This window comes from Nycticebus coucang, chromosome X, assembly GCF_027406575.1.
Source record: "Nycticebus coucang isolate mNycCou1 chromosome X, mNycCou1.pri, whole genome shotgun sequence".
In the NCBI taxonomy this organism is placed as follows: domain Eukaryota; kingdom Metazoa; phylum Chordata; class Mammalia; order Primates; family Lorisidae; genus Nycticebus; species Nycticebus coucang.
The window spans coordinates 112,063,413-112,089,526 of NC_069804.1; the positions used below are offsets into that span (position 1 = coordinate 112,063,413).

Genomic DNA, 26,114 nt, shown 5'->3' on the forward strand with positions numbered 1-26,114 from the left:
ACTGAATTCTGATATGAGGACAATTGATGAGCTAGTACATTATGAGGGGTGGGAAAATGGGGGAGCAGGGAGAGAGAAGGAGGGAGAAGGATGGGGGTTCACGGAGTGTGACACACCTCTTGGGGGCAGGACACAATTATAAGAGGGAATTTACATAACAAATGCAATTAGTGTAACCTGGTTCTTTGTACAGTCAATGAGTCCCAAGGAATAGCAAACAAACAAAAAACCAAAACAGTTTTGTACTTAAAAAATGAAATAGGCTCAGCACATGTGGCTCAAGCGGCTAAGGTGCCAGCCACATACACCTGAGCTGGTGGGTTTGAATCCAGCCTGGCCCGCCAAACAACAATGACGCTGCAACCAAAAAAAAAAAAAAGCCAGGCATTGTGGTGGGCACCTGTAGTCCCAGCTGCTTGGGAGGCGGAGGGAAGAGAATCACTTGAACCCAGGAGTTGGAGGTTGCTGTGTGCTATGATGCCACAGCACTCTACCCAGGGCAACAGCTTGAGGCTCTGTCTCAAAAAAAAAAAAAAAAAAAGAAAGGCTCGTTGCCTATAGCTCAGTGGCTAAGGCACCAGCCACTTATACCGGAGCCAGCAGGTTTGAACCAGCCCTGGGACCTGCCAAACAACAAGGACAACTACAACCAAAATATAGCCAGGTGTTGTGGTGGGTACCTGTAGTCCCAGCTACTTGGGAGGCTGAGGCAAGAGAATAGCTTGAAGCCCAAGAGTTGGAGATTCCTGTGAGCCATGGCACTTTACCCAGGGCGACACCCTGAGACTCTGTCTCAAAAGAAAGAAAAAATAACAGAGTAAAAGAACATAATAAAGAGTCAAGAAATAGATCCAAATATATGTGGATATTTTAGATTATGAAAATTATGATAGGCTCACGCCCATTTTCTCAGTGGTTAGGGCTCCAGCTGCCTACACAGGGAATGGCAGGTTTGATCTGGCCTGGGCCTGCTAAACAACAATGATAACTATGACAAAAAGTAGCTGGGTGTTGTGGTGGGCATCTGTAGTCCCAGCTACTTGGGAGGCTGAGGCAAAGAGAATTGCTTAAGCCCAAGAGTTTGAGTTGCTGTTAGCTGTGATGTCATGGCACTCTATGGAGAGCGACATAGTGAGACTCTATCTCAAAAGAAAAAAAAAAAAGAAAGAAAATTATGATGAATGTGGCATTTTAAATCAGTGAGTTAAAGAGGGGATTATTTGATAATTAGCATTAGGACAATTTGCTAACCATATGAAAAAAATAATTTCATGTGGACCAAAAGTTTAGATATAAAATGAAACATGAAAAACTAGAGGAAAATATAAGGCTGGGCTCAGTGGATCATGACTGTAATCCTAGTACTTTAGGGAGACCAAGGCAGGAGGATCACTTGAGGGCAGGATTTTGAGGTTGCAGTGTGCTATGACACCACTGTACTCTAGCCCAGGCAACAGAGAAAGACTACATCTCAAAAAAAAAAAAAAAAAAAAAAAAGGATGAAAAAGAAAATACAGGTCTGCATAAGCAAAACAGAAAACCCACAAAATGTAATGAAAAATATTGATAAACTTTGTACCATAAAGATGAAAAAATTCTATATAGTATAAGTTCAAACAAGAGTATAAATTGGGAAAATATTTACAACACCTATGACAGTCAAAGGACTCAGGTAATTTATAGAAAGTTATCATATATTGGCTCGGTGCCTGTGGCTCAAGCGGCTAAGGTGCCAGCCACATACACCTGAGCTAGCGGGTTCGAATCCAGCCTGGGCCCGCCAAACAACAATGATGGCTGCAACCAAAAAATAGCCAGGCTTTGTGGCGGGCTGCCTGTAGTCCCAGTTACTTGGGAAGAGGAGGCAGGAGAATCACTTGAGCCCAGGAGTTGGAGGTTGCTGTGAGCTATGATGCCACAGCACTCTACCCCGGGCAACAGCTTGTCTCAAAAAAAAAAAAAAAAAAAGAAAGAAAGAAAGTTATCATATTATCATATGTTAATAAGAAAAATACAATGTAGTGAAAAAATGAGGACAGTCCACAGAAAGAGAAATATAAATGATGAAGAAACCTCTGAGAAGGTGCTTAATCTTACTTATAATGAAAGAAATCAAAATTTTTGGAGCACAATATAGGATATATATATATATATACACACATATATCTGCTATCTATCCATCTATCCTATCAAAATTTAAGAGGTGAAAGTTTCAGCCTGAGCAAGAGCAAGACCCCGTCTCTAAAAATAGCCAGACATTGTGATGGGCGCCTATAGTCCCAGCTACTCAGGAGGCTGAGGCAAGAGAATCACTTGAGCCCAAGAGTTTGAGGTTGCTGTGAGCTATGACACTACAGCACTTTACTGAGGGTGACAAAGTGAGACTCTGTCTTAAAAAAAGAGGTGAAAGTTGGCACCATGGATAACATTTAAAATGAACATCCATTTTGTCATGGTGATTTTGCTTTCAAGAATTTATCCTATAATTCCCCCCCCAAGTATACAGAAATGTTCATTGCAGCATTTTTGTAATAAACATTGGAAAGAGGGTAAATATCAATCAGTAATATATTGATTAAATTCTGATAAATCCACACTACAGAGCATTAATGTATGTTATAAAAAGATATATGTGATATATTAGGAAAAATGTTTTACAAAATAGTGCACATAATAATAGTGCACATAATAATCTCAAATTATTTTAGAATGGTATATAGGTAAACACATGTATAATTTATGTTTACCTATATATAAAATCTACATATATATTTTTGTTCATAAATATGTGAAACAACAAAACCTGACAGGCATCAACTGAAAAGTTAGCAGTGATTTTTAAAAAATAAATTCAGATTAATATGAAGTTATAAACGATTAGGTTACATTTTGTGTTCGTTAGGTAGAGTCCAAATTGTAGTTGAGCCCTTCACCCAGGAGGTGTGCTATGTACCCTTAGCATTGTGTACCTATGTACATTGTGCCTGTTAGGTGACAGATATCCTCTTTTAAGACATCTTTTAAGATGTCCTCTTAAAAGAGATATATCTCTTTTTGTAGGAGAGTAGTCCTTATTTTTTGCCTCTTAGAATCTGATGAGAGCTATGAATCCTTTCCCCATTAAAATGAAAGTATGTATGTGCATAATTTTAAGTGATCTGCAGAGTTGATCAGGAGAGAATGCCTATTATAAGTTAATCAGCATGGTCCGTGGGGATTGTTCCTTGGACCTGGCATACATTTGGGTGAAGTGGTAGCAAGGTGGATGTGGACTGGCAAGCAGCGACCCTGCAAAAAGTTTAGGTTCTCCCTATGTGCCCTGGAGTTAAGGAAGCCAGAGTTGAGAGCCCCAGCTGGCTGCACTTCTTAGGCCAGGTGGTGGCAGCCCACAGTATTAGTAGCTACTCATGGTGAACAGGGCGAAAGGGTAGGGAGGAAGAGTATTCCTTTCTTTGCATCACTGAGTTATCTCTGTGGGAAATTGAAGGTGGGGGAGAGAAAGAGCTAACTGCGGTTACTCCTTTTGTTGCCTGAATTCTGAGGATGTGAGGCTCTGGAATGTGGGAGGAGCGCGAGGGCAGCAACTTCCCCCTCTTTCAACCCAGCAGGGAGGATCAAACCATCTCCGCCCGCCTCACAGCTTCAGCTGCCTCAGCTTTAGGAGACTGGAATCCATCCTGTGACAGGTGTTCAGAGTAATCATCAAATCACAAGAGGCTCACACAATAGTCAAAATTTTGGGACATTAAACAAATGTTTTTCTTTAATTAAACAAGACAGGATTTTGTTGCTTTTTATCAAATTGCAAGTTGATGCAAAAGTAGAAAAAGTAATGAATCATTTGTGTAAAATGGTCAGAATTAGACAACTGGTCGTCTGTTCGTGGACAAATTCATAGATCATGTAAAAAATTTCAGTTTTAAAACAAATTAGTATGTTTTGAAAGCTACTATTTGACTATAACTAGCAGAAACATTTTCCTTGTGTTACAAATAAATATAATGAAATTAATGAGGCCTTTTGGGATCTTCCCTTCCACTTAAATTCTTTTCTACTCAGATGAAACTAGCATCACTTCATTTTCTCAATATAAAAGTAATGCAATTACTGACTTTTAAAAAATGAACAAAAGTTTAAGCAAGATACTCCCAGTACCGGTCTCATTTTCTGAGATCCCGCCCCCCACTGTATAGGAGTGGAGAGGAAAACGTTAGATCTCGGTGGTGAAGGGAGAGGCAGTTGCGTTCAGATTCCAGAAAAGGAAAAATTATTCCTCAAAGAGGAGGAAAGAGCCAAAAGACGTGGGAGCAGATGCAGTCTCTATTAACCAAAGAAAGGCAAATCCCAACGACAAGAAGAAGGTATTTCTGGTCTCCCGGTTTGGCAAAGAGGAAAATGAGTGGCAGGACCTGGTGTGGCAGGGTAGAAAGGGGGAGGGCCGGCTTCTGCCGCACTGCTGGTGGGAGGGGTAATTGGGGTCCCGATCTCGCGGATGACGTGGCCCTCACGAGAGGAGGAGACGACGTGTGCAGAAGTCCTTCTAATCCTGGTCTTCGTTTGGTCCGGTTGCCCTCTCCCTGTGGCCCGGAGGGCAGGCCTGTGGCCGGGGGAAGGAGTAGGCGGTATATGCCTGGAGCCCAGCAGGTCTGTGTGTGGATGGGCGCTGCCATGGGTATCCCTGCGGTACGGTCAGCGCAGGGTGGAAGCTGAAGGGGAATCCAGCCCGCTTTCTCACACTCTTGCAGTTTCCCTGGCCCTTCCTAGAACGAAAACGGTGGTCCCTGGGGCCGGATATCAGAGGAGATCCCAGACTAAGGGGCTGGGGCTGGAGTGGTGCTTTGGCATTCAGGGTCTTGAATTCGTGAGGGCAGGTATTAGGATTCTTGTCCCGTGTGCCGGTCCATCTACCAAGCCAGACTCCTGCGATTTTGCGTCTGTCATTCCCCTTGTCTTTCAGTAAGGCGTTATGCCTTTTGTAACAAAGGAGTAATCTGCCTCAAATCCCTGCAGGTCAGTGGAAAGCTAGAATTGCCCGCGGCCCCCGGAAGGGTGTGGTTGGCTGAGATCCTTGCCTTAATTTGGACCCATTACTAACCCAGCAAACTCTTTGGCACTTTTTGCAGGAAAAAGAACGTAACCATGCCTACAGAAACACTGGTTGTGATGGGGGATGGGTAGGGTGCGTTGAAGAGAGGAGCAGAAGAGATTGTTTGGTTTGGTCTGCTTTCTTTCCTCGGGTTTTCCTTAGGCCCTCGCTCCACTCTCTCTTCCAATGGTTAGAAAGGGGTGTGTTTTGCTGAGAAAATGGCTGACTGCTGCGCGGGAGGTGGGTGTAAGGACGGGGAGAGGGGCTCGTGAACGCTGTGTAGCGAATGGGCTGGTGTCGGGGGGTAGGGTGAGAGACAAAAAGGTAAAATCCATTTGACAGGACCCTAAATTAGGAAAAGGTAGTATTGGGACTCTCCGAAGTTCTGTTCGCTGAGCCGTCTCAGCTGTGTCACTTGTGTCTGTACATCTCATGCCTGAAGGCCAATCCAGCCCTAGGAGTAGAAAGAAGAAAATTGTCCAAAAAGAAGTAGATCAGAGTGAGAGTGATGGCTCGGTTTGGGGACCCTTGGGATGGAGGAGGATGACCTCAGAAAATTCCAGTTGGTCCACGTACCTTTTCCTCCTCCCCCCTCCTTCCTTCCTTCAAAGCTTCCTCTCTACCATTTCTGAGCTTGCACAAAGAAAATACTTTTCAGGTAATAGACAGGGAGGGGGTGGGTGTCAAGAGAGTTCTGGAGTGGGGGTGGAGAGGGCATTCCTCTATTACTGTTTGGGGTACAGTGTCCTTGGTGTTGGTCTGTCCAACTTGTTAGTTCTTAGCTTTAGCATGGGCAGAAACCAAGATAAGGGAGGAAGGAAACTGTCCCGAGCAGCGGAAATTGGTGTAATTAGGGGGCGGTTGTCCTGGTACCTTTGAGATGGTGGGGATGGCAGAGGTACAGGTGGAGTTAGAAACTTTTAAGCATTTCACGCCTGTGTAGCTTCTAGAAATTCTCACTTCACCACCATTGATTTTGTTACAAAGAAGGGAATGTGGTGCCACCTTCAAAGGATATGACTGACTGGGGTGGGGTAGAGGGTTTGAAGGAGAAGATTCCTGGAGGAGGAGGAGGGAGGGAGAAAATGAATTTCAGTTCCTCAGATCTGTGAGGAGAGGGGCTAACCAAAGGTGGGAAACACTGATAATGCAGGACAAGGGGTAGGGATTCAGAAGAGGGACATGTGCCCCATCCAGTTCTGGGTGAGGTCCATATGTTCCATGAGCACTCAGTAACCCCTCCTTGTCTGCAGGTTGGCAGGACGTAGTGCACTTGGAAGCAAGAAAGAGAAGAAAGAAACTGCCTGGACCTCTGTGGATGTATGTGAGGGAGCCACTGCCCCCAGGACCTCTTTCTGTGTCAAGAAAAAGCATTAGCATTAGTAGGAGTGGTAAGAACTGGTCAGATACTTTAAATTTAATGTTCTGGGTGGGGTAGGGCAATGTGAGCTTGGGGAATCTGGAAGTGGGGAACATTTCCAAAATTAGATAAAGGAAAGGGGTCAGTGATCTAGATACCAAGCCCTGAGTATACCTGAGTTTTTGTATGTTGCCAGTCTGTCTGCCTGCAAATGCACAAAAGGAGGAGGAGCCTGAAGCCTGAAATCTTTTCTTTTCCTAGGTGGTGTTTTCTCTGCTGCAGCAAAGCCAGTGAGCAGTAGCGCAAGACTCTGCTTCCCTTTGGGCCAGAGCAGACCTGTTTGGTGCCCAGGTTAAGAGATTCCCCCAGGCTTTACCATGGGCCGCACTCGGGAAGCTGGCTGCGTGGCTGCTGGTGTTGTCATCGGGGCTGGTGCTTGCTACTGTGTATACAGACTGACCTGGGGAAGAGATGAGAATGAGAAAATCTGGGATGATGACCAGGAGTCCAGTGACACATCAGAGGCTGCAACTGAGACTGGAAAAGGAGTAAAGGCTAACATTGGGGCAGGGTCTGGGGCCAAAGTTCAGGGTTACTCGAACGCCAAAGCTGAGGTGAGTTTGGGACTTGAGAGTGTTCCAGGTGTAAAAGAGGAGTCCCACTCAGCATCTCAGAGTGGAGGTGGCCTAGAGGCCAAGGCCAAAGCCCTTTTCAATACACTGAAGGAACAGGCAAGCGCAAAGGCAGGCAGGGGGGCCAGGGTGGGCACCATCTTTGGGAACAGGACCCTTGCACCAAGTTTACCTTGCCCAGGAGGCAGGGGTAGAGGCTGCCACCCCACCAGGAGTGGGGCTAGGACTAGGGGCAAGTCAAGTGGAAAATCCAAGGGAAAGACCCGAAGTAAGAGCACCAGGGCTCCAGCTACAACATGGCCTGTCCGCAGGGGCAAGTTCAACTTTCCTTATAAAATTGATGATATTCTGAGTGCTCCTGACCTTCAAAAGGTCCTTAATATCCTAGAGAGAACAAATGATCCTTTTATTCAAGAAGTAGCCTTGGTCACTCTGGGTAACAATGCAGCATATTCATTTAATCAAAATGCCATACGTGAATTGGGTGGTGTCCCAATTATTGCAAAACTGATAAAAACTAAAGATCCTATTATTAGGGAAAAGACTTACAATGCCCTTAATAACTTGAGTGTGAATGCTGAAAATCAGGGCAAAATTAAGACGTATATCAGTCAAGTGTGTGATGACACAATGGTCTGTCGCTTGGACTCAGCTGTGCAGATGGCTGGACTAAGACTGTTAACCAACATGACTGTGACTAATCATTACCAACATTTACTTTCCTATTCTTTTCCAGACTTTTTTGCTTTGTTATTCCTGGGAAATCACTTCACCAAGATACAGATTATGAAACTAATTATAAACTTCACTGAAAATCCAGCTATGACAAGAGAACTAGTCAGTTGTAAAGTACCATCAGAATTGATTTCCCTCTTTAATAAAGAATGGGATAGAGAGATTCTTCTTAATATCCTTACTCTATTTGAGAATATAAATGACAACATAAAAAGTGAAGGGCTTGCATCATCCAGGAAGGAATTCAGCAGAAGTTCACTTTTTTTCTTATTCAAAGAATCTGGAGTTTGTGTCAAGAAAATCAAAGCATTAGCAAATCACAATGATCTGGTGGTGAAAGTAAAGGTCCTAAAAGTATTAACCAAACTCTAATTTGGAGTCTGTTCCAAACAGTGTGGCAGCAACCTTTTAGTTTGCACCTGCAAACAATGTATTTTGTAAATCTTTGCTTACACTCTGCTCATGTGGCAAAGAGATCCTTTCAGCTACTATTGGAATAATGAATATCATAGATCATCAACGGTGATTAGTGCTGGTTGTGATGGTCTATTTAGGCTGGACCATTTTAAGATGCCAGATGACTATTAGAGCTTGTACAAAGAAAGAATTTGTTGATTTGACCTTGCTATGTTGATTTGATCTTGCTACTTAAATTGAGATATTTTCACTTTTTTTTTTCTACCTAAACTGACAGCAAATTAATTATACATCATAAATAAGCTATACTTTTGTATTGGTTTACTTTTTTTAATCTAAGACTATGTTTCATCAATAAAGTTGTGTTTTAAGCAGCAGGAAAAAATTGCCCTTGTTCTTGAGTTTATGATCTATTTGGAAAAGCAAAATTTAGGGAAACAGTGATAGTAACAAAACTGAGAGCAACTGATCGGCTTTAGTGCTCAGAGAGGTTTTTACAGAGGAGGGGGACACTTAAGTAAGCTGGGCTTAAAGGATAGGATTAAAAAGGGTTGGAAGGGCTCAGCACCTATAGCTCAACGGCTAGGGTGCCAGGAACATATACCAGAGGTGGTGGGTTTGAATCCAGCCCAGGCCTGCCAAACAACAATGATGACTACAACCAAAAAATAGCCAGGCGTTGTGGCATGCCCCTTTAGTCCCAGCTACTTGGGGTCCTGAGGCAAGAGAATCGCTTAAGCCTAAGAGTTTGAGGTTGCTGTGAGCTGTGACACCACTGTACTCTACTGAGGGCAACATAGTGAGACTTCTCAAGAAAGAAAAAAAAAAAGTGACCACAATAGTCCAGGCACAAGATGACAAAGACATGAAATTTCACTGGTGGCCGTGGGAATGTTAAGGAGAGGATTTGAACCAATAAGTGCTGGGATCTATTCTGGGGACATAACATGGAGGGCCAATTTTATTTTAGGGGCCTGGGGCATTTGATAGGAAAACATCCTCTTTCTTGTCCAATTATGTTGTCTATGTATGTGAATCAGGTATTATTTTGAAATAACAAGAATAAAGAATAAGTTTTATTGCTTAATATCAGATTTCTTCTATGCTGTTGGTTAAGTTGGGTCCTTTATGGAGCCATGGAGAGTGCTGTTGGGATCCACATGGGAGAAGATCCCCCCGTCTCTCACCCCATAGTGTTGGTGAGGGTTGTGAGGGCATGGTGGGGAGGGCACTCTCAAACTGTAGGTGGAAGCGTACAATGATACAAAGGCCTTTGGGATACAGGCTTCAGAAACCTTCAAAATGTGCATGTGGGTGGATTTCTCCCTGGTCAGGAATCTCCCCCTACCTGCACTCTTAGGTGTAATAAAGGAGAGGAAATTTGTGGGTGTATCTGGTCAAGTGAGTGAGTGGATAATGGACCTTCTTGGGGACAGAGTGAAGCTGGAGAGGCCTGTGATCTACATTGACCAGACAGGAGAAAATGTCCTTGCGAAGACCCTAAACCATAAGACGCATGAGGCTAAACATGTGATTTGTGCTGTTCCTCCTACTCTGGGAATGAAGATTCACTTCAATCCCCTTCTGCCAATGATGAGGAACCAGCTGATCGATCACTCGTGTGCCTCTGGGTTCTGTTATCAAATGTATAGTTTACTACAATGAGCCTTTCTGGAGGAAAAAGAATTACTGTGGAACCATGATTATTGAAGGGGAGGAAGCTCCAATTTCCTACACATTGGATGATACCAAACCTGATGGCAGCTATGCTGCAATAATGGGATTTATCCTTACCACAAAGCCAGAAAGCTGGCATGTCTTACCAAAGAAGAAAGGATGAAGAAACTTTGTGAGCTCTATGCAAAAGTTCTAAGATCCCAAGAAGCTCTGAAACCATCACATTATGAAGAGAAGAACTGGTGTGAGGAGCGGCACTCCAGGGGCTGCTACACCACCTATTTTCCCCCTGGGATCATGACTCAATATGGAAGGTACTACGCCAACCAGTAGGCAGGATTTATTTTGCGGGCACTGAGACTGCCACACACTGGAGTGGCTACATGGAGGGAGCTGTGGAGGCTGGGGAGAGAGCAGCCCGAGAGATCCTGCATGCTGTGGGGAAGATTCCAGAGGATGAAATCTGGCAGCCAGAACCAGAATCGGTGGATGTCCCTGCACGACTCATCACTACAGTCTTCTTGGAGAGACATCTGCCCCCTGTGCCAGGCCTGCTGAAGCTGACTGGATTGACCAGCATCTTTTAGCAGTGGCTCTGGGCTTCCTGGCCCACAAAAAGGGGCTGCTTGTGCCAGCCTAAAGAGAAAGTGTCTTAACCACACCCTCTTCTTATTGTATTTGGGGTGCGGGTTTGCGTAAGGGGTTATAATAAAGTCCCCTGAAAACATAAAGAATGGAGTGAGGTGGGGAGCATGAAGAGAAGTCCGGCTCTGACTGCTTTATCTCTTTCTCCATTGTGGCCCCAGTTTAGGGTCCCTTACCTGGCTCAGCACTGTGTTTCACCAACTTCTAAGGTCATCGTCCTTAGAACCTTTAGAATAGTTAAACAGGCTTGTGTGCTGCCCCACATTACACCTTGTCCGTGCACAAACTACTAGTTTTTTCCTCTCTCTGTGGCTTTGTGCTTGTACTTTCTTTCCTGTAATATCCTCACCTTCCCTAGTTTTTTGCATTTGTTTTTAGAATTGTGTTTTGTTATAACTAGAAGACCCCAGAGTCTCCTCACCTAATCCTCACCTTCTGTTTTAGAGCTGAGCAAACTGAAGTTTATAGAGGTGGAGCTCAATTGCTCAAGGGCCATAAGAAGCCACTGGTATCTGAGGGATGAGAACGTATGTCCGATGCTTTTCCACCTTCCAGGAAGCCTTGTTGAACAGAGCCGAGAGTGAGAAGGAGCTAGTCTTAGCTTGGCGTAGCTGTAGGTGACTGCACGTACTCTTGATGTCCTGCACCTGGTATTACTTAGGACGAATATCCCAGACTCTGGAAAGCTGTTTGAGACAGGGGCATAAGTGCCTGGTCAGGCAGGCCACACGCTGATGTCTCAGTGTTTTCACATAGCACCTTGTCATTGTCAGTGCTTTGGGGGAGGGCAGAGTTCTAGGATTGTGGCTGTGACTGTGGTGGCTCATGGGAGCAGGAAGGAGGTATGTCCTTTCTTTAGAGAGGATGGCAGCTCCTAGGAAACTGAGGAAATTAAAAACTCAGAGGGAAAAAAAAAAACTCAGAGGATATCCTGCTATTTGGATTTTGTTCTCATCTAACATTTTTAGGAATCCAAGTATGTCTATTTCAGTCCAAACATGTTCAAAGGTGATTTTATAAAGGTGGAGTTTGGTTCTGCTGTAAATTGTCAAAGTCAAGGCTCAGGAAACAGGTATTATTTTTTTTAAATTCATATTTTACCTGTGCTGTTTCAAAAGAGATTCCAAGTGTAGGTTTAGAAAATTGATGTGGTTCAGGCAGATTTTTTGTTTAGGGTTCTCTTTTGTTAATTCTCTGCTATATTCCCTTGAGAATGGCTTTACAAATAATTAATATTGTTTTCAATGCCAGCTTTTTACATTCATTTTGCTGCACATCCCAGGCTAAAGATTTTCTCTGGTTTGTCTGATTAAACTGTGGCTCTTCCTTGGCTCGAAGCCAGAAATATCTCACAGCCATCTGGGGTTGCTGGTCTGGGCTGCTCCGAGGATGTGGTATTAAACAGAATAAGGAATATTGACTTCTCAGAGGGGTATACCTCCTGCTTGACTCTGTCTTTTGGGGCCTTCTCAGGCCTTGTATTAAGGGCTTGGGCAATGTGTGGGTTTGAAGATAGGCGTGGGAGGAGGGAGAAGGGAATTGAGAGGGAGGGAAGACTTATTAGAGGGGCAAGTTTATCCTGACAGGTTCATGCAAATGTAATTCATTCCACCTTGAATGAGCTTAATGTCATGTTCTGGCCCTGTTGACCATTCCCTTTTTTTTGCAATTTTTGTCCAGGGCCGGGTTTGAACCTGCCACCTCTTGTATATGGGGCTGGCGCCCTACTCCTTGAACCACAGGCGCTGCCCTGATCATTCACATTTTAAAAAGTGAAAGTATAGGTGGAGGTTTGGTGCCTGTCACTCAGTGAGTAGGGTGCTGGCCACATACACTGAAGCTCGTGGGTTTGAGCCCAGCCCGGGCCTGCTAAACAACAATGACAACTGCAACCCCCCGCAAAAAAAAAAATAGCCGAGTGTTGTGGCAGGCACCTGTACTCCCAGCTACGTGGGAGGCTGAGGCAAGAGAATCGCTTAAGCCCTAGAGTTGGAGGTTGCTGTGAGCCACTCTACCGAGGGCGACATAGTGAGACTCTGTCTCAAAAAAATAAAAAAAAAATGTGTAGGTGGAATACAACCATCGTTTTGGGGGATATAGCCTCCTTGTTTGTTGAGCATTTCTAAGTTTGCAGAGGATATAACATGTTATCAAATGAAGTGAAATTTCCTTTTGAAAATAAAAAGCAGAATGAGAATTCGCTATTATAGAAAATATAATTATCAAGCAGACCAGATACTTAGTGTTTGCTGCTCAGAATATTTTCTCCCAAATATCAATCTACACTGGAAATCAAGTCATCATAGAAGGTTGCTTGTTTAGCAATTACAAAATTTAGCCAACTTAGCTAGAAGTTGCTGCCCTCAAAGTAGGAGAACTTGGTGGATGTGTAATTCCGTTTGGTTTGGCCATGTTTTTCCTTTAGAGGTGATTACCTACAGGTGGTCAAATCTTACATATTTCCCTTTATAGCTTGTAGGTTTTGGGTCATGCTGAGCAACCTCTAAGTTGTAAAAATAGACTCATCTTCCCTTCCATCTTTTTATAACACATTTTAATAGTTTCTTTTATTTTTTTTGTATTAACACAATCATGTGTATTACAAAGTTGACATGTATTCTCAACACTTATCTTTCCCCAGACAGACAGTATTCTTTGCAGAAGAAATTTTGTATTTTCTTTAGCCTTTGACTATTTGAAAATGTTATTTTTCCCTATAAATAGAAACATTATTTTTATGGCTGCTGCTTTTGAGGCATGGTACACTTATCTACTATTTGTGAAGTCTATACTACAGAGCTAATTTTATTTAAAATACAATTAATAATTTATGTCATATCTTAGCTCGGGACTAGAAAACAGGTTGGGGCAAAAGTTTACCTGGTGACACTATTGGAATGTACAATACAAGGAGACGAGAGAGGGGGAAGGGAAGTGAGGCAGGGAAAGACAGAAAGCAAATACAAGGGGCTGAGTTATGCACCTGGATACGACTTTTCAACAACAACACAGTTTATTACTTTATCTCATGTGATACCTTCAGCGAGAGAATGTAAAATTACTGCATCTAAGAACAGTCTACTAATGGCTTGTTGCCTGTAGCACAGTGGTTACGGTGCCAGCCACATGCACCGAGGGTGGCGGGTTTGAACCCGGTCCAGGCCAGGACCAGGTTTGAACAACAAAGACAACTGCAACAAAAAATAGTTGGGCGTTGTGGAGGGCGCCTGTAGTCCCAGGTACTTGGGAGGCTGAGGCAAGAGAATTGTTTAAGCCGAAGAGTTAGAGGTTGCTGTGAGCTGAGATGCCACAGCACTCTACCAAGGGTGAGATAGTGACACTCTACCTCAAAAAACCAAAACAAACAAACAAACAAAAAAGTCTACTAAGTGGAAGGAATAAAAAAGAATTTACCTGTCAGCTCTTTTGAGTAGCCAATTTTCCATTGATCAAAGTCCACTCATGGGGCATTAACTTCCCTGTAATTCCATGATCTAGTCTGGCATATTAGCCGACTAGTCTCCTTGTTAGGTAACACTATATTATAAAGGGGTGACTCTTCAAGATGTGGCTGGAATAGTAGTGGCAGTGGCCTGGCTTTATGGATGCAAAAAACAACATGAATGAATACGAAGTAGAGCAGGGCCCAACACAGGGGATGGGAACAAGCAGATCTAGAATGGCACACGAATTGAACTAGGGAAAGTTCTGATACTAATAATTGTGTTATGAGTCCATTATGAAATATCCTAAAACACCACTGAGTAAGGTACGATATACTTTGGGCTATGAAAATTCTCCCATTTGAAAAATGTGTTCAGGACCAGAAATTCTTGAGTCTGCAAAGTAAAGTACTCATATTATTTTCCATCTCAACACACATGACAATGAATGAGCTAGTCAGTGCATTTGAGTGTTTTAAAATCTGCTGGCTAAACTCATTCTTCAAGTTCCACGTTATCTGTGCCTTGCAACCAAGGAGAGGATGTTGGCATACTAGAAGCACCAAACAGTTATTTGTTCTTGAAGATATGAGCAGTATTAGCCAACAGATTTTTATAGGCACCTGCAAGAGAAAGTGACATCTGTGTGACATCCTGTCTGAAAATGGGTAAGATGCAAATATAACTTAAAAAAGTTATTGATTGCTTGGCGGCACCCGTAGCTCAGTGAATAGGGCACAGGCCACATACACTGAGGCTGGCAGGTTAGAACCCAGCCCGGGCCAGCTAAAAACAACAATGACAACTGCAACAACAACAACGAAAAATAGCCGGGCGTTGTGGTGGGCGCCTGTAGTCCCAGCTACTTGGGAGGCTGAGGCAAGAGACTCGCTTAAGCCCAAGAGTTTGAGGTTGCTGTGAGCTGTGATGCCAGGGCAGTCTACCCAGGTTGACATAGTGAGACTCTGTCTCAAAAAAAAAAAAAAAAGTTATTGACTGCAAATAGAGAAAATAATATAAGGATAAAGTAAAATAAGTGTAAGAGAGACCTGGGGACTGAAATGATTGAATTCTCATTGTAGCAATTGATTAATATGTCATAATGTATTATTTCTTTACCATACTTCTGGATTCTTCTTATTATTATACTTAGAATTTTGCATATACTTTCTTTGATGGGATTAAGGTATCATCATCAAGTGGTTTCATATCATCAAGTTTTTTTTTTTTTTTTAAGAGACAGAATTTCACTATATCACCCTCGGTTGAGTGCTGTGGCGTCACAGCTCACAGCAACTTCCAACTCCTGGGCTTGGGTGATTCTCTTGCCTCAGCCTCCCGAGTAGCTGGGACTATAGGCATCTGCCACAACGCCTGGCTATTTTTGTTGTTGTTGAGTTTCTCCAGGGCTGGGTTCAAACCCACCACCCTGGGTATATGGGGCTGGCACCCTACCCCCTGAGCCATAGGTGCCACCCTATCATCAAGTTGTCACTCAGGTTAGAATGCAGTGATCTTATCATAGCTCACTGTAACCTCAAATTCCTGGGCTCAAGCAATCCTCCTGCTTCAGCCTCTCAAGTATCTGGGACTACAGACATGTCCCACTATACCAGACTATTTTTAAAATTATTTGTAGAGACAGGGTCTGCCATGTTGCCCAGGCTGGTTTTGAATTTGTGGGCTCAAGTGATCCTTTCATCTCGGCCTCCCAAAGTGCTGGGATTACAAGTGTGGGCCACTATGCCCAGCCTCTATCATCAAGTTTAATATTAAGGTTGTATGGCTTGATTTTTCACTACATAATGATATCTTTTGATAAAGAGAAAGTTATTAATATTATTCTTAATTTTATTTTATCATTTTAAGGAAAATTTCTTGTATGACAGGATCATGAAGATTATCAACATAATCTTCTGGAAGATTTACTACTTTGACTTTCATATTTAGACTTATAATTTACCTAGAATTAATTTTTGTATATCCTGACATTAGGGTCAAAATTCCATTTTTTTCCATATAGATAACCAATGGACCCAGAACCATTTCTTGAGAAGACCATTCTTTCCCTACTACACTAAAGTATCACCTTTGTGATAAGTTATATTGCCATGTATGTATGACTATATCTCTGGATTTTCTATTATGTTCATTGGTCTATTTGTTTTTCCTGGCACCAATGCCCTTGCACCTTTTTACTGTAGCTTTATAACACAACTTGATATTTGGCTATATAAATCTTCTTTATTGTTCATTTTCAAGATCGTCTTGGTTATTCTTTGACCTGTGCATTTTTACACAGATTTTAAAAATACTCAAAATTTCCCTCTCTCTCTCACACACACATATTAGGATTTTAATTGTGGTTACACTGAATCTACAGAAAAATTTGGTGAGAATTAGTATATTTATAATATTGAATTTTCTATTCCATTAATATTGTTTGCTCTTTCATTTATTTAGGTCCTCTTTAATTTCTCCTAAAAATGTGAGCTGAATGTGGTTTTCAGCTGCAGACTTGCATATATATTGTTAGCATTAATCCTAGAATTCTATGCATTTTCAATGCTATTCTAAGAGGCCTGGGTTTTAAAATTTAATTTTTCTATTGTTTGCTACTGGTAGATAAGAATATAACTGATTTTAAAAGATATATTAACATTGTATTAAGTAACATTGCTGAAGTCATTTATTAATTTTATTTTATTTTTTTATTTTTATTTATTTATATTTTTATTGTTAAATCATAGCTGTGTACATTTGTGCAATCAAGGAGTACAATGTGCTGGTTTCATATACAATCTGAAATATTCTCATCAAACTGTTCAACGTAGCCTTCATGGCATTTTCTTAGTTATTGTATGTAGACATTTGTATTCTGCGTTTAGTAGGTTTCGCCTGTACCCATTCCAAGATGCACCGTAGGTGTAGCCCCACCCATTGCCTTCCCTCCACCCTGACTTCCCCCTTCACTTCCCCTCCCTTGGCCCTTTCCCCATATTCTTGTGCTATAGTTGGGTTATAGCCTTCATACAAAAGCCATAAATTAGCTTCATAGTAGAGCTGAGTACATTGGATACTTTTTCTTCCATTCTTGATATACTTTGCTAAGAAGAACATGTTCCAGCTCCATCCATGTAAGCATGAAAGAGGTGAAATCTCCATCTTTTTTTAAGGCTGCAGAATATTCCATGGTACATATTCCATGTACCACAATTTGCTAGTGCATGTGTGGGTCGATGGGCACTTGGGCTTCTTCCATGACTTAGCAATTATGAATTGGGCTGCAATAAACATTCTGGTACAGATGTCTTTGTTATATTGTGATTTTTGGTCTTCTGGGTATATACCTAGTAAAGGAAATATAGGATCGAACGGCAGGTCTATTTTTAGATCTCTAAGTATTCTCCAAACATCCTTCCAAAAGGAATGTATTAGTGTGCATTCCCACCAGCAGTGTAGAAGTGTGCCCTTTTCTCCACATCCACGCCAACATCTCTGGTTTTGGGATTTTGTTATGTGCGCTACTCTTACTGGGGTTAGGTGATATCTCAAAGCAGTTTTAATTTGTATTTCTCTGAGGATTAAGGATGATGAGCTTTTTTTATGTGTCTGTAGATCGTGTGTCTGTCTTCTTTAGAGAGATTTCTCTTCAAGTCCCTTGCTCACCCTGAGATGGGATCACTTGTTCTTTTCTTGCTAATACATTTGAGTTCTCTGTGGATTCTGTTTATTAAAACCCTTATCAGAAGTATAACCTGCAAATATTTTCTCCCATTCTGAGGGTTGTCTGCTTGCTTTACTTACTATGTTCTTGGCTGTGCAGAACAAACTAAAAGATAAAGACTGCATGATTCTCTCAATTGATGCAGAAAAAGCTTTTGATAATATCCAGCATCCCTTCATGATCAGAACACTTAAGAAAATTGGTATAGAAGGGACATTTCTTAAACTAATAGAGGCCATCTACAGCAAACCCACAGCCAACATCGTATTGAATGGAGTTAAATTGAAATTATTTCCACTTAGATCAGGAACTAGGCAAGGTTGCCCATTGTCTCCATTGCTCTTTAACATTGTAATGGAAGTTTTAGCCATTGCAATTAGGGAAGAAAAGGCGATCAAGGGTATCCACATAGGGTCAGAAGAGATCAAACTTTCACTCTGCAGATGACATGATCGTATATCTCGAAAACACTAGGGATTCTACTACAAAACTTTTAGAAGTGATCAAGGAATATAGCAATGTCTCAGGCTACAAAATCAACACCCATAAATCTGTAGCTTTTATATATACCAACAATAGCCAAGCTGAAAAAACAGTCAAAGAGTCTATTCCTTTCACAGTAGTACCAAAGAAGATGAAATATTTGGGAGTTTATCTAACAAAGGACGTGAAAGATCTCTATAAAGAGAACTATGAAACTTTAAGAGAAGAAATAGCTGAAGATGTTAACAAATGGAAAAACCTACCATGCTCATGGCTGGGAAGAATCAACATCGTTAAAATGTCTATACTACCAAAAGCAATATATAATTTTAACAGAATTCCTATCAAAGCTCCATTGTCATATTTTGAAGATCTTGAAAAAATAATACTTCGTTTTACATGGAATCAGAAAAAACCTCGAATAGCCAAAACATTACTCAGCAATAAAAACAAAGCCGGAGGAATCATGCTACCAGACCTGAGACTATACTATAAATCGATAGCATGGTACTGGCACAAAAACAGAGAAGCAGATGTCTGAAACAGAATAGAGAACCAAGAGATGAATCCAGCTACTTACCACTATTTGATTTTTGACAAGCCAATTAAAAACATTCAGTGGGGAAAAGATTCCTTATTTAACAAATGGTGCTGGCTGAACTGGCTGGTGATCTGTAAAAGACTGAAACTGGACCCACACCTTTCACCATTAACTGAGATAGACTCTCACTGGATAAAGGATTTAAACTTAAGACATGAAACTATAAAAATACTTGAAGAAAGTACAGGGAAAACTCTCGAAGGAATTGGCCTTTGTGAATATTTTATGAGGAGGACACCCCAGGCAATCGAAGCAGTATCAAAAATACATTATTGGGACCTGATCATTTATTAATTTTAATTGTTTATAGATTCTTTTGTAATTTCTACATATCATTTTCTGCACAAATTATTATTTTTTTCTCTTTCTAATTTTTATACTTTTTCTATTTTTAGCAGAGACAGGGTCTCACTCATGCTCAAGCTGGTCTTGAACTCCTGAGCTCAAGCAATCCTCCCTCCTGGGCCACCTGGAGTGCTAGGATTGTAGGCATGAGCCACAGCATCTGGCCAATTTTTATACTTAATTTTTTTTCTTTCTTTCTTTCTTTTTTTTTTTTTTTTGTAGAGACAGAGTTTCACTTTATGGCCCTCTGTAGAGTGCCGTGGCCTCACACAGCTCACAGCAACCTCCAACTCCTGGGCTTAAGCGATTCTCTTGCTTCAGCCTCCCGAGTAGCTGGGACTACAGGTGCCCGCCACAACACCTGGCTATTTTTTGGTTGCAGCTTGGCCGGGGCCGGGTTTGAACCCGTCACCCTCTGTATATGGGGCCGGCGTCCTACTGACTGAGCCACAGGTGCAGCCCTTAATTTTTTTTTATTTTCTTTTTTTCTTTTTTGTTTTGAGACAGAGTCTTATTTTGTCACCCTCGGTAGAGTGCTGTGGCATCACAGCTCACAGCAACCTCTAGCTCTTGGGCTTAGGTGATTCTCTTGCCTCAGCCTCCCCAGTAGCTGGGACTATAGGTGCTCACCACAATGTCCCACTATTTTTTTGTTGCAGTTTGGCTGGGGCTGGGTTCAAATCTGCCACCCTCGCTATATGGGGCCAGTGCCCTAGTCACGGAGCCATAGGAACCACCCATTCTTTTCTTATCGCACTGTTTAGCATCCCCCAGTACAGTAATGAATGAAAGTGGTGGGAATAGTGGCTATTCTTTTCTTGTGACTAATCTAAAGTAGAAAGTTCCCATATTTCAACATGAAATTTGTTTTATAGATAGTGCTTATCAGGAAGCTCCCTTTCATTTCTGGTTTGTTAAGATTTTTTTTTTTTTTTAAAGATATGGCATCCTGCTATGTTGCCTAGGCTGGCCTTTAACTCCTTGGCTCAAGTGATCCTCCTGTATTGGTCTCCTGGAGTGCTGAGATTATAGGCATGAGCTAACATGCCTGGCCTAATTTTTTTTTTTGAGACAGATTCTCACTTTATCACTCTAGGTAGAGTGCCATGGTGTCACAGCTCACAGCAACCTCCAACTCCTGGGCTTAGGTGATTCTCTTGCCTCAGCCTCCCGAGTAGCTGGGATTACAAGCACCCCCCACAATGCCCAGCCATTTTTTGTTGCAGTTTGGCTGAGGCCAGGTTTGAACCAGTCACCCTTGGTATATGGGGCCAGCCCCCTACTCACTGAGCCACAGAAGCCACCTGAGGCCTAAAATTTTTAAATCATGAATGAGGGTTGAATTTTATCAAATGCATTTTTGCATCTATTTAGGAGATTATTTATGTTTTTTCCTTTATTAAATTAACATGGCAAGTTGATTGATTTTCAAATGTTAATCCAACCTTGCATTTATGTGGGAAGAGCATCTGTGTTATCTGTTCTTATAATACATACAGATTTTATTTGCTCTCATTTTGTTTAAAAATTTTTGTATCAGTATTTATAAGAGAGATTGGGTCCAGTTTGTCTTCTACAGGTTGCCAGCCAGTTCACCCAGCACCATTTGTTAAATAGGGAAACTTTTCCCCACTGAATGTTTTTAATTGGCTTATCAAAGATCAAATAATGGTAAGTAGCTGGGTTAATCTCTTGGTTCTCTATTCTGTTAAATACATTTACCTCTCTGTTTTTGTGCCAGTACCATGCTGTTTTGATAACTATCGATTTGCAGTATAGTCTGAGGTCTGGTAGCGTGATTGAAACTGGACCAACACTTTTCACCATTAACTAATAAAGACTCTCACTAGATTAAAGATTTAAACTTAAGACATGAAACTATAAAAATACTAGAAGAAAGTGCAGGGAATACTCTTGAAAAAATCAGTCTGGATGAATATTTTATGAGGAGGACCCACTGGGCAATTGAAGCAGCTTCAAAAATACACTACTGGGACCTGATCAAACTAAAAAGCTTCTGCACAGCCAAGAACACAGTAAGTAAAGCAAGCAGACAGCCCTCAGAATGGGAGAAGATATTTGCAGGTTATGTATCTGACAAAGGTTTAATAACCAGAATCCACAGAGAACTCAAACATATTAGCAAGAAAAGAACAAGTGATCCCATCGCAGGCTGGGCAAGGGACTTGAAGAGAAACTTTTCTGAAGAAGACAGGTGCATGGCCTACAGACATATGAAAAAATGCTCATCATCTTTAATCATCAGAGAAATGCATGAGATATCATCATTAGATATCTAATTAGTTAGATATCATCTAACTCCAGTAAGATTAGCCCATATCACAAAATCCCAAGACCAGAGATGTTGGCATGGGTGTGGAGAAAAGGGAACACTTCTACACTGCTGGTGGTAATGCCAATTAATATATTCCTTATGGAAAGATGTTTGGAGAACACTTAGAGATCTAAAAATAGGTCTGCCATTCAATCCTATAATTCCTCTACTAGGTATATACCCAGAAGACCAAAAATCACATTATAACAAAGATATTTGTACCAGAATGTTTATTGCAGCCCAATTCATAATTGCTAAGTCATGGAAAAAGCCCAAATGGCCATCGATCCATGAATGGATTAATAAATTGTGGTATATGTACACCATGGAATATTATGCAGCCTTAAAGAAAGATGGAGACTTTACCTCTTTCATGTTTACATGGATGGGACTGGAACATATTCTTCTTAGTTAAGTATCTCAAGAATGGAAGAAAAAGTATCCAATGTACTCAGCCCTACTATGAAACTAATTTATGGCTTTCATATGAAAGCTATAACCCAGGTATAACCTAAGGATATGGGGAAGGGGGAGAGGGAGGGGAGGGAGGGGGGAGGATGGGTGAAGGGAGGGTGATTGGTGGAATTACACCTATGGTGCATCTTACAAGGGTACATGTGAAACTTACTAAATGTAGAATATAAATGTCTTAACACAATAACTAAGGAAATGTCAGCAAGGCTATGTTAACCAGTGTGATGAAAATATGTCAAATGGTATATAAAACCAGTGCATGGTGCCCCATGATCGCATTAATGTACACAGCTATAATTTAATAAAAAAAAGAGAGACATTGGCCTATGATTTTATTTTCTTATAACTTTTTTCAGGTTTTAGTATCATGTTTATGGTGGGATAAAACGAGGTGGGTAGTATGAAGTTTCATTTTATGTATCACTCTGGTTAGACCATGGCACCCATATATTTGGTCAAACACCAAGCTGGATGTTGCTGTGAAGGTGTATTTTACATAAGAGTATTATTTAAATAAGTAAGCTTTGCATAAAGCAGATCTCCTTCCATAACGTGGCTGGGCCTCATTCAATCAGTTGAAGGCCTTAAGAAAAAACTGAGCTAGGTCGCCCAAAGAAGAAAGCATTCTGCCTCCAGGAGACTGTCTTTGGACTCAATCTGCAACATCAACTCTTTCCTGAATGTCTAGACTGGCCTACCCTATAGATTTTAAACTTGCTACCTCCACAATTGTGTGAGCCCATTCCTTAAAATCTGTCTGTCTGCCTCTCTCTCTCTCTCTCTCTCTCTCTCTCTCTCTATATATATATATATATATATATATATATATATATATATATATATATATATATATATATATATATATATATATATGTATTAGACTGAGGAAATGACATATGTAATCATCTCAGTAGATGCAAAAAAGGCATTTGATAAAATTTATATAATATATATGTATACACACATATTATGGATATGTATGTGTGTGTGTATAGTAGCTGGAAGAAATCGGTCTGAGCAATTATAAATTGTGGTATGTGTATACCATGGAATATTATTTAGCCTTAAAGAAAGATGGAGAATACCTTTTTCATGTTTACATGCAAAATTTAATTTCCATTTCTCTGATGATTAAGGATGATGAGCATTTTTTCACAGTTAGATGACACACTAACTGTATTAGTCAGGGTTCTCCAGAATGAATGATGAATGTATTATATATATATATATATACTCTCTTCTCCAGGAGAATTTGTATTAAAATAGTATGATTTCTTCCTTAAATATATATGTGAATTTACCAGTGAAGCCATCTATAATGGGAATTTTTCTTTTTTTCTGGTTTGCTGAAGGAGAAAAGATTCTACTCCTTTTTTATTTATTTTCCATTTTGTAAAGTTGCTTACAAATGGTTTTTTATAAGCAAAGAATTGTAAAAATATGCAAAGAACTGCAAACAAACCCTTGGGAAATGAATTTTATTGTATTTATTTATTTTTAATTTATTTTATTTTTTTATTATTAAATCATAGCTGTGTACATTAATGTGATCATGGGGCACCATACACTGTTTTTATAGACCGTTTGCCAGAGTTTTGCTGTTGATTTAGCCTCATGATTGTTTTTTACCATTGCCTCTGGCCGTCCTCAGAGTTGGGGAGGTGTCTCTCCAAGATTAGACCTCAGTGGGATCACTCTGTTGTTGCTGGATCTTTGTAGGGAGTGACCCTGTGTAGTTCCTCTGGGGTTGCCCCAGCTGGGGAGTTCTGGTTGTGGAAGCAGGTCTGGAGTGTGACACAACTGGATCCAGCAACAGGGCAGGAGGTTGTGTGGATGGGTCTGGGAGTGCCTGGCACCCAGTGACTTAGGCACAGAGAGCCCAAGGCTCCAGCAGTCTCTGGCTAGGAAAAGGGCTCTGCACAGAGGCAGGGAGGGCACGTGGCTACCAGAGTCCCTGGCCAGATGAGTGGGCTGGTGTGCAGGCAGGGAGGGTACATGAGGGAGGATGCAGGGTTGCGTGGCTCCCACAGTTCCTGGTCAGGGCATGCAGAGGCCTGGCGGGTGTGGGTTGGGGGTAGCGGTGCAGCTCTTATGGAGGCCTAGGTGGCACCAAGCCCAGGAATTTGAGGTTGCTATGAGCTGTGACACCACAGTACTGCCCAGGGCAACAGCCTGAGGAACCAGTGTGCCAAAACTGGTCTCACTCTGCCCTTGTGGGTTAAGGCTGTAAGGCAGCTCTGTCCCTGCCTTTAGGCTGCTCAGTCACTAGGTTACTAGCTCCTGCTGGATCCTTGCTCTGTGATCCTGTGGGCAGAGCTTTCCAGGGCAGTTCTCTCACAGTGGCTCCCTGCGGCCCACAGCCGAACACTATTAGCTCCGTCCAGTTCAGTGGCTCAGTCTGGCGCCCTAGACAATGCCCAAAGTTCTCTGCACTCCTGCTCAAGCTCTCCCCAAGGCAGTTCAACTGAGTGCCAAGTCCAAAAACACCAGAACAGTTCACAGGTAAGGCCTTTCTGGTTTGCAGTCTCACTGCTGCTTGTACTTACGGCTGCCGGCAGGATTAGGTCGATCGAACATGCAACCACTTGCCAGTTTTCCTCTGTTTTTGTCTTCTTCTTGTTGTCCAGAAGTCCCTTGCTGACTTCCTGTATCCTTAAAGGGATTATTATAGGCAGATCCCACCAGCCAGAGATGCCTGGAGTCTTATATCCTCAGACTCACTGTGCTCAGTTACAGGGAAGCTGTGACTCGGCCGCCATCTTGCTCCACCTCCCTATAGAACCAACTTTCAGTTTTGTTGATTTTTGCCTGATGCTTATTTTCTTTTTTATTAATTTATGCTCTTATTTTGTTATTTACTTCCTTATGCTTCATCTGGGTTTAATTTATTGTTCTTTTTTCTAAGTTCTTGAGATAGATACTTAGATCATTGATTTTTAGCCTTTCTCCCTCATAAACATATGCAGTATATCTGTAAAATTTCTTCTATTCACTGCTTTAGTAACATCCCATACATTTTTTTAATTTTTAATTGTAAATTTCAGAATGTTACAGGGGTACAAAAGTATTGGTTACATGCATTACTTTTGTATACAGTTTGAGTCAATGTTATGACTGTGCCTGTCTCCATACATTTTTATATGTTGTATTTTCATTATCATTTAGTTCAAAATACTTTTAATTTTTAAAACCTTATAAAATTTCAAATTAATATGAGGGTACAAATTTTTAGATTACATTGTTTTCACTTCCAAGGTAAAGTCCAAGTTTTAGTTGAGCTCTTCACCATATATATACATATATATACACACACATATGTATACACACATATTATGTATACACACATAATATGTATATACACATTATATATATATATACAGAATCTCACTATGTAGCCCTGGGTAGAGTGCCATGGAATCATCATAGCTCACAGCAACCTCAAACTCTTGGGCTCAAGTGATCCTCTTGCCTCAATTTTTCTACTTTTTAGTAGAGATGTGGTCTCGCTCTTGCTTAGGGTGGTCTCACATGTCTGAGTTCAAGCAATACACTGGCCTTGGCCTCCCACAGTGTTAGGATTACAGGCATGAGTCACCATGCTCGGCTGCAATATTTTTAATTTATATTCACAATTTTTCTTTAATCCATTGGTTATTTATAAATGTTTTGCTTAATTTTCAAGTATTTGATATTTTCTAGTTGTATTTTTCTTATTGATTTCTACTTTAATTCTATGGTAGTTACACAAGATTCTCTGTATGATTTTGATCTTTTTACATGTAGTGAAACATTTTTATGACCCAATACTTGATTAATTTTTATAAATGTATATGTGTACTCAAAAATTGTGTGTATTCTGCAATTGTTTAGTGCAATAGTCTTTATATTCCCATTTAGTCAAGTTTGTTGACTATATTGTTCAAATGATGTATGTGTTTACTGCTTTTTAGAATGTGTCTGCTTCCTTCATCAATTATGAGATAGGTATATTAAATTTCCTATTAAGATTGTGAATCAAGGGTGGCGCCTGTTGCTCAAGGAGTAGGGCGCCGGTCCCATATGCCAGAGGTGGAGGGTTCAAACCCAGCCCTGGCCAAAAACCACAAAAAATAAAAATAAAAAAAATAAAAGGATTGTGAATCAATCTATTTCAC

General features: G+C 41.2%; 1 protein-coding gene and 1 pseudogene across 5 annotated transcripts; both read left to right on the forward strand.

The window, feature by feature from the left end:
• Positions 1-4,125: 4,125 nt before the first annotated feature.
• On the forward strand, positions 4,126-8,721 carry ARMCX1 (armadillo repeat containing X-linked 1). 5 transcript variants are annotated; one of them, XM_053580003.1, is made up of 3 exons: positions 4,126-4,361; positions 6,340-6,477; positions 6,708-8,721. In XM_053580003.1, exon 3 carries the CDS (start codon positions 6,824-6,826, stop codon positions 8,183-8,185), a length of 1,362 nt encoding a protein of 453 aa, XP_053435978.1. In that variant the 5' UTR covers positions 4,126-4,361; positions 6,340-6,477; positions 6,708-6,823; the 3' UTR covers positions 8,186-8,721. The 5 variants fall into 5 exon arrangements, with proteins under 5 accessions (XP_053435978.1, XP_053435977.1, XP_053435974.1 ...); XM_053580002.1 differs by lacking the exon at positions 4,126-4,361 and adding an exon at positions 4,458-4,683; XM_053579999.1 differs by lacking the exon at positions 4,126-4,361 and adding an exon at positions 4,458-4,644.
• Positions 8,722-9,532: 811 nt separating this feature from the next.
• LOC128576940 (amine oxidase [flavin-containing] B-like) lies at positions 9,533-10,752 on the forward strand (annotated as a pseudogene).
• Positions 10,753-26,114: the final 15,362 nt, after the last annotated feature.

Coding starts and splice junctions, on each gene's coding strand:
- ARMCX1 (XM_053580003.1), top strand. CDS start 6,824: ATGGGCCGCACTCGGGAAGCTGGCTGCGTGGCTGCTGGTGTTGTCATC.